The sequence below is a fragment of the Hippopotamus amphibius genome, chromosome 1 (assembly GCF_030028045.1).
Source record: "Hippopotamus amphibius kiboko isolate mHipAmp2 chromosome 1, mHipAmp2.hap2, whole genome shotgun sequence".
Taxonomy (NCBI): Eukaryota; Metazoa; Chordata; class Mammalia; order Artiodactyla; family Hippopotamidae; genus Hippopotamus; species Hippopotamus amphibius.
Window position 1 is genome coordinate 82,932,855 of NC_080186.1, and position 11,668 is coordinate 82,944,522.

The 11,668-nt window shown below is 46.1% G+C and overlaps 1 protein-coding gene across 5 annotated transcripts in view; it reads right to left on the reverse strand.

The window, feature by feature from the left end:
- Positions 1 to 642: 642 nt before the first annotated feature.
- Positions 643 to 11,668, reverse strand: part of F3 (coagulation factor III, tissue factor) — a 42,112-nt gene continuing 31,086 nt past the window's right edge. For 2 of the 5 annotated variants that reach the window (XM_057718080.1, XM_057718087.1), the window contains exons 3-8: positions 10,964 to 11,210; positions 9,807 to 9,918; positions 5,697 to 5,887; positions 3,692 to 3,870; positions 2,978 to 3,137; positions 643 to 1,640 (exon numbers count right to left, since the gene is read on the reverse strand). In XM_057718080.1, coding sequence (XP_057574063.1) covers positions 1,504 to 1,640; positions 2,978 to 3,137; positions 3,692 to 3,870; positions 5,697 to 5,887; positions 9,807 to 9,918; positions 10,964 to 11,063 — 879 coding nt within the window. In that variant the 5' untranslated portion in view covers positions 11,064 to 11,210 and the 3' untranslated portion in view covers positions 643 to 1,503. Of the gene's footprint in view, positions 1,641 to 2,977; positions 3,138 to 3,691; positions 3,871 to 5,696; positions 5,888 to 9,806; positions 9,919 to 10,963; positions 11,666 to 11,668 lie in introns of those variants that run through there. The other 3 variants (XM_057718069.1, XM_057718096.1, XM_057718060.1) reach the window with 3 other exon arrangements.

Sequence of the window (11,668 nt, forward strand, 5' to 3'; positions counted from 1 at the left end):
CATAGTTTGCTTTTAATAACTGTAAAGACTCTAGTCACTTCTCCCTCTCCCTATCTTACATTGTCCTTTTATCCAATTTTCTTTCAAAAATCCAAAGAATTTTTCTTCTGTTCTCCTCTCCAACCTTCATCTGCGACTCAAACTAATGCCCACGGAAAGAACTCTCTCCTGCTAAGCCTGCGGTAGATGGTATAATTTCCTCCTTTCCCTGGAAACTATACATCCCTGCCTGTTGCCGTGTGACTTGCGATGCCTCCCGGCAGGTAGAGTCTTATCAGGCTTGGTCATGTCTTGCCTGGGCCACTGGCATCTGAGCAGAAGTGACAGTGAGCCACTCTGGAGGAGAAGTTTTAGGAGGCGGCTTAAACCTTAAAGACATGGCTGTGTGTTCTACCAGTTGTTTGTTTTTCCCTCTGCCCTGATCCAAATAGGGGCTTCACCTTTGGTTTGGGTCCTAGAATCAGAAGACATTAAGAAGAGCTGCAGTCAAATCCACAGCCACCAAACTGTAAGTGTAATATAAAGATACCATTGTCATAAGCCACTGAGAATTTCAGGGCCATTTGTTTCTGCAGCAGAGCCAACTAATACAAAGGCCAAACCACAAATAATAACTAAATAAGATATAATAAATAGCCACGATTCCCAGTCACCTTTATTTATATAAAAGTATATTAAATAAATTATCTCAACATATACAAACAGAACAATATTACCTCTATAAATAGAAAATCCCCATATATAAAACCTTTTTTCAAATTATATAAATATATACAATGTTGACCATAAAGTTTGAAGTACCTTAAATCTTAAACTCTATGTAATTTGCTGGTGTAGTAGTCTTATAAAAATATAGTTAGCTGTCAAGTATTTCATCAACAGCATTTAAGTCAAAGTGCTAAACTGTAATGCATGTTAGGAATGTGTCCCAATACAAGTCTTCTGCTTTTAACACATTCATGTGAACGTTTGCCAGTTGTTTCGAACCTCCAGAAGTACTCAAGAAAACAAAAAAAGAGACAAAAAAACAACCTAAACACCATATTACAGAAGGACAGACATATGTTAGAAAGCCCACCCAACTTCCATTTTACTCTCCCACACGGTTTAAAGTCAGTCTCTCAAAAGTTCTCCAAAAGTCCACCCAGGATTTTTTAGGGCATTTGTTCATTTGTTTTTCCTTAGATGATCTGGCTTCAACTTGAGTGTAGAAAACATACAGTCTAAAGCATGACGTGCAAAAGGTGCCATAGTGTTAAAAGAGAAATTTTAAAAACTTGGAATTGGTTGTACCGCTCATGACATTCCAAAGTGGCTGATGCTGATGTCGAAACCAGAATGCTTATCGTGAGAACAGATCAGATAAGAGCTTTCTTCGAGCCCAAGGGTCTCTATGCTCCAAAACGCTCGTTTGTGTTTCTAACGTATTCTGCTGCCTTAAACGTTCTTGGTCACAGTGCAACACGAGCTCTGCAGAGCTGGCAGATCCAAGAGCAGGCTCTCTTATGTAACGTTGAGGGGCGAGCTCTCCTTCCCGCTTCCCCTTGCTCTCGCCTTCCTGCACTTGTACAGAGACACAGACAGGACCACGACGAAGGTGGTGACCACAAGCACCGCCGCTGCAACGATGCAGAACGTTTCTGAAAGACAAGGTACCAAGTCAACTCGGAGAGAGCGCTCAAATCCCATTCATCAGTGGGCAGAACTGAGGGCATCACCCCAAATTACACCATCCTGCTCTTGCATAACGAAATTTCTTTCCTCCACTCTTTCCGCCACAACACATTTCAATTAGGAAAGACTCTCTTAAACGCTAGATGTTTGCAGGCAATTGACAATGGTGAAAAAGCACTTAATGTTAACTGGATAATGCTCAAGGCCTAGAAAGACACACGTAGACGGAAGCAAGAACAGCTGTTAGAAACAAGTGGCTAAAAATGATGCTGAGTTTGGTGGCGACGATTATGGCAGAAGATGAACTATCAGCGCAAAGAGAGATACAGAAGCGCTACCAAGATTCAAGTAAAGAAGAGATGATCACTGGTTGGGGCAATAAGAAGGCTTCCTGGGGGAGGTGGCATTTGAAACAATTCTCAAAGGACACAATTCAGCAGATAGAGAAGAAGCAGGGGAAGCAGCGATCTAGGTGTGCACAAAGACACAGAGCAGCGGAACTCGAGCCAGCGTCAGGAAGATGGATGTGAGGGCTGTGGGTATGATGGCCCAGAGGGTGCAGGACCAGAGGGAAAGGGAGCCCTTCCCTCATGTCAGTGTCGATAAACGGGAGAGAATTTTAAAAGTGTTTTAAAAATGTTTAAATTACATCTTTGCAAGGCACTAGATCATTATTACTATCCTCTGACTCATTCGTTCCCTAGAAGTACTCAGGGCACTATCCTGATCAAGCCTGGAGGGAGGGAGGTTCCTGGGCTCTCAGTCTCATGCACGCGCCTAGACCCCTGCGGCACCTCCGGATAAGGTCCACTCCTCCCTTGGCGTCTGGGCCCTGGGGTGGTACGTATGTGCACACACGTGCCGCCCAGGCACACACATGCACGTGGTATATCTCACCGACGCAATCTCTTCCCTTCATGGGTTACAACCTTTGTGGCAACAGCCCACAGCAGGTGCTCACAAATGTCCACTGGGTGCTGCTGCACCTGGTCCAGAAGCTCCCCCCACGCCCCCCAAATCAGAATTTAAGTATGAAAAAATGCCCAGAGAATTCTGTGATTTGATGCTAAATCCTGAACACGTGCCATGGGCCCAGGGCTCAGCGGAGACCTTAGCACATGGTAGGTGCTCCAAAAAACCCTTGCTCATACGAGAGAACAACACAGAAACACTTATAAATGCCTAAAATTATGAGTACCCACCAAAACACAAAAAACTAAGGCAGCTTACCCCTGAAGAAAGTACATCCTGGTCCTGGAAGGCACCCCTGCCTCCCAGACAGACCAAGGGCAGAGACACTCACCTGAGAACAGACCTTTCTCTTGGCTAGTACATTCGATGGGACTTTCTAGACTCTTCTGGTTAGTTTTTCGTGATGGAATCACTGCTTGAACAGTGAAACAGTAGTTTTCTCCTTTATCCACATCAATTGAAAACTCATTAGTGTTTGTCGTGGCCTTTTTCTGTTAAAGGATAGAGTTCTTTAATTGTCTGGGCTCAGAGTGAATTCTGTCCCCTTTACTAAGTCACTGTGATACTAAAAGCTGCTACATGGACACATCTGACAAAAAGGATTAGAAGTAAGTTGGCTCATCAAGTTCCTCTGGTAACTGCTAAAGATTTTTTTTCCCCAAGGATGAAGATACCCAGTTTGGGCACATCCAACCCAATTTTTAGCCCTTTTACAAGATATCTGCAAAAAGGAATGAAGTATTATTTGTTGAATGGAAAATAAATTTTGTCTCTGGAATCCTCAGTAGAGGAAGAAATGTGGGAGCTGGCGGGAACCTCAGAGGTAACTGGTCCAGCCCCCCTTGGCTGAGGAAACTGAGTATCCGAGGAGGCCCTGCCCAAGGCAGCAGGAAGTCACAGGTAGAAGCAGGACAGCAGCCCGCCTCCCACTCCACCACACTGCCCTCTCAACCACCCGCTCTGATGTGTGAGCTGGAGAAGAAGTAGGCTATAAAATCAAGGATCTGCAATTTAAAACAAGTCATGAAAACAAAAGAATGCTCACCTTTCCTGTACTTGAAGCTCTCCAATAATAAAGTACATAATTCATGTCCTTGCCAAAAACATCCCGGAGGCTCAGGAATGTGCCGTTCACTCTGACTAAGGTGAGTGGATCTTGTACGGTCACCTTCAGTTTTGTCCCAACCTGTTCAAAACTCTGATTTGTTGGCCATCCGAGGTTTGCTAAAACACAGAAAATGAGCTTCGTTGGAACCAAAGAATTCTATACAAAATAGAATCCCATTTAGTTATCACGGTTAATAACAACCTAGTCATCCCTCATGAAACACCTCATAGAAGCAGCTCCCTGGCACCAGAGCTGAACCCGAAGAGGGTCTACAGCACTGCTGTCCAGTGGAGATGTAATGGGAGCCACAGATGTCACCTTACATTTCCTTGCGGTCACATTAGAAAATGTAAAAAGGAACAGGTGAAGTTAATTTTGAAAATGTATTTCATTTAACCACATATGGCTAAAATATTATCATTTTAACATTTAATCAATATAAAAACTTTCGGAGATCTTTCTCAAAATCCAGTGTGTATTTTGCACTTAGGGCATTAGCCGTATTTCAAGTGCTCAACAGCCACATGTGGTTAACCAAACTGCTGCATAAGATTCCATATTTTAGACAATAAATTAGAGGCTGTGGGAAAGCCCGTGACATGTCCTTGGTACCTCAAGGAACCAGTTTTAACCACCAGGTCTCTTCAGTGGCTCAGTTATCTCATGTGCTTTGTTTGAATGACTGTAAAACAAATCCCAATAATTTAACAGGAATTACATGCAAGTAGGTGTGTGTGTGAGCATATGCAAAAATATAAACTATTTTCTCTCTCGCACCAAAAAAGGATCTGAAGTGGCTTGTAAAAAGCTCAAGAACTATAAAAAGAAATCAGGAGGATGCTGCCAATGTTGGGAGAATAAATATCAATGACCCTGCGGTTACTGCAGGCGGCTGTGGGTGGGGTCTAGACTCTTGCTAAGTGCCAGGAGAGGCACACAGGAAGAAGCAGTGGAGGAGTTTGAAGGCAGGCTCTGGCACCCAGCGGCTCAGGGCTGGCAGCCAGATTCCCCCAGGATGAGGCTGCCCCTATTTCCACCCTCAAAGTAGATACTAAGGGGAAAGGCAGCTGCCTGTCCCTCTGCCCTCTTCTCTCCATCCCTGCCTTGAGAAACTCCCCTCTGGGTGTCAGAGGGGTAAATATAAAAGTACCATTAACACAACACTTTCATTCTAAATCTTGCTACAGCAGCTGATTTCACTCTTCTCAATGTGCTACATATGTTTACTTCAAATACCTAGTTCAGAACCATAGCCGTGACCAAAAATTTATGTCTCCTACTTGGCAGGAAGCCTCTGCACTCCCTTAGCAGATGCTCAAGTCACTTTACTGGGCCAAAGCCTGGGGAGAAAAGCATTCCATGTTTTCAAGACCAGCATGAAGGAAGCAGGATGGGAGCTGGCCTGGCAAGTGCCAGCACACCACGAGACTCTAATTACAGTCAAGTGATTAAAACCGTCAGCAAGCCCAATTATGAGATCGGAGGGAAACTGAACTTTCCCCCCAGATTTGTTAAAAAACCCTAAACTGGGACTTCTGGTCTGATGAAGGGACAGAAAATTCAGAAGTGAGATATATAAAATCTCCTAAATATATAAGGGGAAATACTGGAATCCCAGCCTTGGTGAATTTCCTACTCCCTGCCCTTCATCCAGCAAGTTACTGGTACGGTCTGGGGACAGACGGGTGGAGAAACCTACTTGATGATACTGTTATCAACTCTAAACTTCACGTTCCGTGAACCTCCTGCCACACCTGGAAGAGTGAAGGGGGCTGAGAAAGTTTCTGAGTTTCTGAGAAAGTTTCTGAGTTTCTGAGAAAGAAGATGTGTTTATGGATAAATATTTTTTTATGTAATGGCTCCTACGGGTCACAAGCTCACAAGAATATTCAGAAGTTTATGAAGACAAGATTGAAAGGTTACTACAAACTGAACTACTTACTTTCCAGGTAGGGTGTGAACTCCGGGGAGTTGGTAAACGGAGGCTCCCAGGTAGAATCGATGGCATCCACCGGGTAGGAAATGACCCGTGCCAAGTATGTCTCAGTCACGTTTTTCACAATCTCATCGGTGACATCACACTCTGTGTCTCTTGTGTAGAAGCATTTGTTTTTCCAATTTCCTAATCTGGAGCTGAAGGAAGGAAGACAAATGGAACATTATGATTTGCATCCAACAAGACGAATTGCTTTCTGGCTGCGGTGCTGTGCTACAGTAGCAGCTTCCACGAGCAATCCCAAGGAGGCGTCTGCTACACTGGGCACTTTAGACGAGTTTGCATCCTCACAGCAAGCAGGGGTGGCTCTGTAATTGTCTCCGTGCTTACTGATACAAGGCAACTGAGGCAAGGGGAGATTGGGTGTCCAGCTCAAAGTCACACAGCTGGATTGTGAGCCAGACAGCAATTGGACTACTGGGTCTGTGCCTTAACCGTTTCGTTATCTTTCTTAAAACGTAGATGATCTGTCATGACTGTGTGGGAGAAAGGGCAACCTTCCATCATGACCCAATTATTTATCACAGTCTACTTATATCATATTATTATGTTTATCACATCCTATATTCTTTGTAGAATATAGTCAGTGCAGTACTAATGGAGTCTATATGATGATCTATTCTATTACATTCTATTATGACCATTATTGGTGTCATTATTTAACAGTTATTAAAACTATGATAAGTCAGGCGCTGCACTGGACCCTTAAACATGTTACTTCGCTTGGTGTAATCCAAGAAAGTATTGGATCTTTCTCACATATGAGGACACTGAAGCTCAGAGCTGCTGGGTAATTTGTACAAGGTCTCACAGCTTATGACGTGAGAGCTGGGTCTGTTCCTCTCATTATACTACATGCCTCCCTCACTTTCACAAGATGGGCCATCAAAAATGATAGAGTATTAATACAGGTGGTATCTGTCAAAGTCTGAGACTAAGAAACAGATCTGATTAAAGACAGAGCTTTCTTTTGTAAGATGTCATTGAAGAGGAAATGATTTAAAGAACTACTAAAAATGAAATTATCCTGAAATGATATAAAGAACTTCTACAAAAAATGAAATTATTCTGCAGGACCGAAGCAACTCCCAGATGAATGTCACTGCAACTTGATCCACACACATCTGTCCCACACAAGTTCACAGCTACCCTGCTCTTCGCCATCATCAACCACCAGAGTGCCCTCCCCATCATTCAAGGCCACGTTCCAACCCCACCTTCTGCAGGAATCTTCAGATTTCCTTGCTCAGAATTGATCTCTCCCTTCCCCATCCCCCAGCACTGATATCTCATTAAAGCAGTAACATGAGCATGGTACCAGGGCTCCCCGCCCTTCTGCTCCCCCATCGAGCAGTGGGGCTTTAGGGCTTGCACACGGCCAGGCCTCGCTGAGTGTTAGATGGTTCATATTTAGAGGTTGAATTGGGGGAAAGCAAACTGCCATATGGATTCAACGGTCTACATACAGGCATAAGAACCATAAATAAGTACTTTTTAAAAGTCTGAACTAAATAACTGGGCTAAGAGGGTGTTGATAAACATACTCTTGGTCCTTAAATTTACACACTTAGATTGATACAGAAATACCCGTTTACAGACTCTTAGATTTCTCTAATTTTCTATGACAAAAGTAGAGATGCAGTCTTAATTCCAGAATGACCAGAATGCATTTTTAAAAATTACATCATTTCTATTTTAAAAAGTGAACAAGAACCTGATGATTCTTCTCCACCGCTATGGCAAACAAGTTGCTCAGATAACAGGAGAAACACTGCTGGGTGCTGCAGCTACATTCCATCCGAGAGAGAGCATTTGGTTCCTCTCAGCTCACAGCAGGAAGCACAGTCCTCTGGCAACATTCAGCACAAGCAACTAAATCACAAAAGTAATAAAGCTAACAAGTGCTGCGAACAGGTTAGCAAGGGGCAGTTCTGCAGTAAGTTCCCCTGAATGCTATAATCAGCATGAGTACTATAAGCGTCTCCGAGGTTCCTTTGGGTATTGCAAAATCTCCTGATTTGGCAATAATAAAAGTCCCTACGGAACTTCTAAAAAATCCCAAGAGAATTCAGACTCACCAATTAAGGAGCAGGTTGTTTTCTACAAGCTTTGTAAGTTCCATTTTAGAATTCAGAATGTTTCATGGAATCCGTGTTACAGGGGATCATCCGGTGCTAAGGCTTGAGCCAGTAACCCTCTGCAATCACCGCTGAAAACTGTCTCCAAAGGGGAAAAATGCAGCTGGAGCTGCAAGAGAGGGCTTTAGGCACAGCAGTGGTGCCCTGTGTTTGGGGACAGGCTGGTGGTGAGGCAACTGCGTCAGAAGAAGCAGCAGGCCAAGACGCGTTCTCTAGGGAAGGAAACTGGGAGGGAGGAAGGCACACTGAGGAGACCAGTGGGAACGGCTTGCTTTCCTCCTCCCGGCTTTGGAGCCTCACATCAGCCCTGGAGAGACCCACTGAGGAGGGGGTGGTGCGCCCTGCTGGGGAGACCTTGGTTCCTGACCCTGCTGGCGCGTGCCCTCTGCACAGTCATGAATAAGTCCCTCACCTTCTTAGGGCCAGTTTCCTCTTCCATAAAATGACTGCCATAGTCCCTTCACTCAGGAATCCCATGTAGCCGTGGGCTGGTCATGGAAGAGTGTGGGTCTCGGGCAGGGGCAAGGGACTGCTCGCCCGTCCTCCAGCACAGGTGGGGAGATGGCTGGCTCGGCAGGGACCACCCCCACCCCGGGTCCGCGGGCGCCCCCAGGCTGCAGCTCTGCACTAGGATGTTTGCACATGGGGGTTGCCTCCACTTAGATAACAGCAGCCTTGCAAAGTCCAAGTACTTTGGTTTGACAAAGGATTATGTTTAAAAATCTGGTAAATCAAAAATATGTTTCCTCACGTTCACCAGACTCAATGTATTTAGGAGGTAAGTGTTCCTCCTAAAAATCTTATTTTCACTCCCCAGAAGGAAAGTGTCTACTAAGGTAAACTTCAACTCTGTATCAGTGGAATTACTAACTCTCAACTAGTAGAATCTGATTTGACAAGTGTGACCATAATCATAATTATGACCTCGAGCTAAGAAATTCCTTTAAATCCTTCTACGTATCTATACAAGCATGCATGCACATACAAATTCTCTTTCCCGTTGACTTGGCAAGAGTTGTCACGAAGTTAATTTTAGGGGAAAAAAAAATTCCACCTAAAAGACCTACTCCATACTTAGGAGCTGCATTCGAAATGCTACAAAAGGCTTGGCACAGGCTAAACAAAACAGCAAAGCACATTTAATTTTAGCCAGCGATACTTTTGTGCCTATACAAGTAGTGTCAGTTTCCACAGCTGCTCTCCTCTACTTAATAAGAGCTCTACCAAGCTTCCGAGAACATTTCAGGAACCAAACACTTGCCAAAAATATGGTGACAACCATCAAGGAGAGGACACTGAGACTGAATATGCTGAATTAGGGGCTCCTGGGCAGAGCTGCCAATCAGGGATGAGGACGGATGAGCGCAGCAGCTAGGACAGCTCAGGGTGCAGACAGAGGAGTATTCCTTCCCTCCTCAGTGAGTCACAAATTTGACCTCCTCCAAGATCATGTATGCAGCCGAATTTTGAATCATGAATCCAAAGATTAATGAATCAAACACTGCTTAAGGGCAATGCATACATCCGAACTCTTCCCCACCTCTTCTCTAACATGTTAGATCCGCCTAGAAGTCTAGACAGCATGGAAAAAGACATGTGGACTTAGATGAGATGAATTATCAGCAATCACTGCTACCGTGGCTTGCTCAAGAAGGTTCTTCTCTCCACAGCTTATACTCCACTTACAAATTTCCCCATCATCTCCAAAAGCAATTAAAATGTTCTATCAATTTAAGGTCTGGAAATGTTGCAGGCTTGATACAGTATGGCTCTGGCCAACAAATTACCATGAGCGCCCTCCTCTTTGTTATCTGTTAAATAATGGCATCGATCAATCAGCTTTAAAGCATTTGTATTCAGCAGAGGAAAGTGGAAACAGTGGAAAAATCTTATTTTTCTTTTTCGGTAACTAGCTTACCTTATCTGAACAGTGTAGACATGATTGATGGGCTTGGGTTCCCACTCCAAAATGGTCTTGAAATTAGTTGACTTCCAAGTTAAATTATATGCTACTACTACATCTGTAGTGCCTTTAAACAACAGAGAAACAACTATTAATGTTTACATGAACTTCTCTGCACACAATTTCATGCTGATGGTATAAAACATCTTCCCACTCCCCAAGATCATCATAAATCTCACATTAATATTTTTCCAACCACAAAAGCTTTAACTGAATTATCATAAGAAAAAATCTGCAATTTTTTCCTAAACCCAGAATTTCCTTACGGCAAAACTGACCGGGTAACCTAAAGAAACACACAAGAATCTTCAAATCCTTGTTTGACATTATTCATGGGGGAAGCCCTGTGATAACGACCTGGAAGCACAGCCCAGGAGCCCTCAGTGGCCTAGAGTGTCCACTGCCCAACTGGGGAAGGGGAAAGGACAAGACTCCAGATTCAACTTAGCAGGGAAGGCCGGCTAGAAAGGATTTTCCTTGTAAGTTATGTTAAAGGGCAAAGCCCACATGTGTAAGAAGAGTTAGGACTGCATCCAATAAAAAAAATCAAATCTTGACTTTTTTCATTTTTATCTAAAATATTTCTATTCTGAAACTTTCGTGGACACCCAGGCAAGTCACACCTTCGGATGTATTCAGTTAGGATGCCTGATTGTTAAGGTCTGCTTTGTCAATTCTCAGCAGGCCAGTCTCTGCCCTGTCCCCCACACCGAACAGGCTTACTGGGCATTCACAATGTGACGCCTGCTCCAATCCAAGCGACATTTTGTAAGGATTGCTTCTAACCTAATCTAAAGCACAGACGATCAAGGTAAGACCAAGAGCGCTTTTTATGAAGGAAAGTGCACAAATAATGAAGGATAACACTCAAACACTGCATGCCGACCCGTGCAGCTGCGGAGCCACAACCCACCACCTTCAAGGTGTCGGCTCCCTTCCCCTAAACTTAAAGTGAGAGCCCCAAACGCACTCATGCAACGCTGGACGCCCCGAGCCAGCATTTCCAGCAGAAGGGGCGGCGGGTCCCGGGCGGCTGGCACCTCGGGGCGGCAGGGCGAGCCCGCTGCCAGCCAGAACTGTCCTCCCTCCTCCCGGCGGCGGGCGCCACTCACCTGCGGCTCCGGCCACCTGGACGAGGACCCAGCCGAAGAGCAGGGCCCGAGCGACGGCGGCCTCGGGGCAGGGCACTCGGCGCCGGGTGGGGGTCGCCATGTCCACGAGCTGACGCAGCGAGGTCTGGAGGATTCCGTGCGCGCCCCGGGGGCTGGGGAAGCGGGGAGGCTGCGGAGGTTGGGCAGGAGGCGCCTGGGACTGCGGGATGCAGCGGGATGGAGCGGGATGGAGCGGGGAAGCCCACGTCTGCGGGAGCCAGCGCCCGGCGCGCTTTAAAGGACCGCGCGCACGCCCTCGCCTCTGCCTGCCCGGCTCCCGCCCCCCGCCCCCGCAGCACCTCGCGACTCCCCGCCCCCGGACCGGCTCCGGCCGCCTCGGTGGGCGGCCCCCGGCGAGTCCACACCCCGGCCCCGCCTCCTCCCGGTAGGAAAATCCGCGACCCTGCAAGGGCTGATTCACCCGTGATTCAAGCCGAGCGCGAGTGCCCTTCAGCCGCTGGCGAGCCCAGGTGCTGAACCAGGGTCGCCAGCCGCCCAGACCGCCCCCTTCCCCCTCGACTCTCCAACTTCCTGGCCCCGAGGCCAACGACCCAGATGTCCCGCCTGAGTGGGCGGCAGGTCTGTGGGGAATGAAAAGGGGGAGGTTGGAAGGAGTTCGAGGTGGAGGAGAGGGATCCCTCCCTTGCATTTGGAGATGCAGTGTCC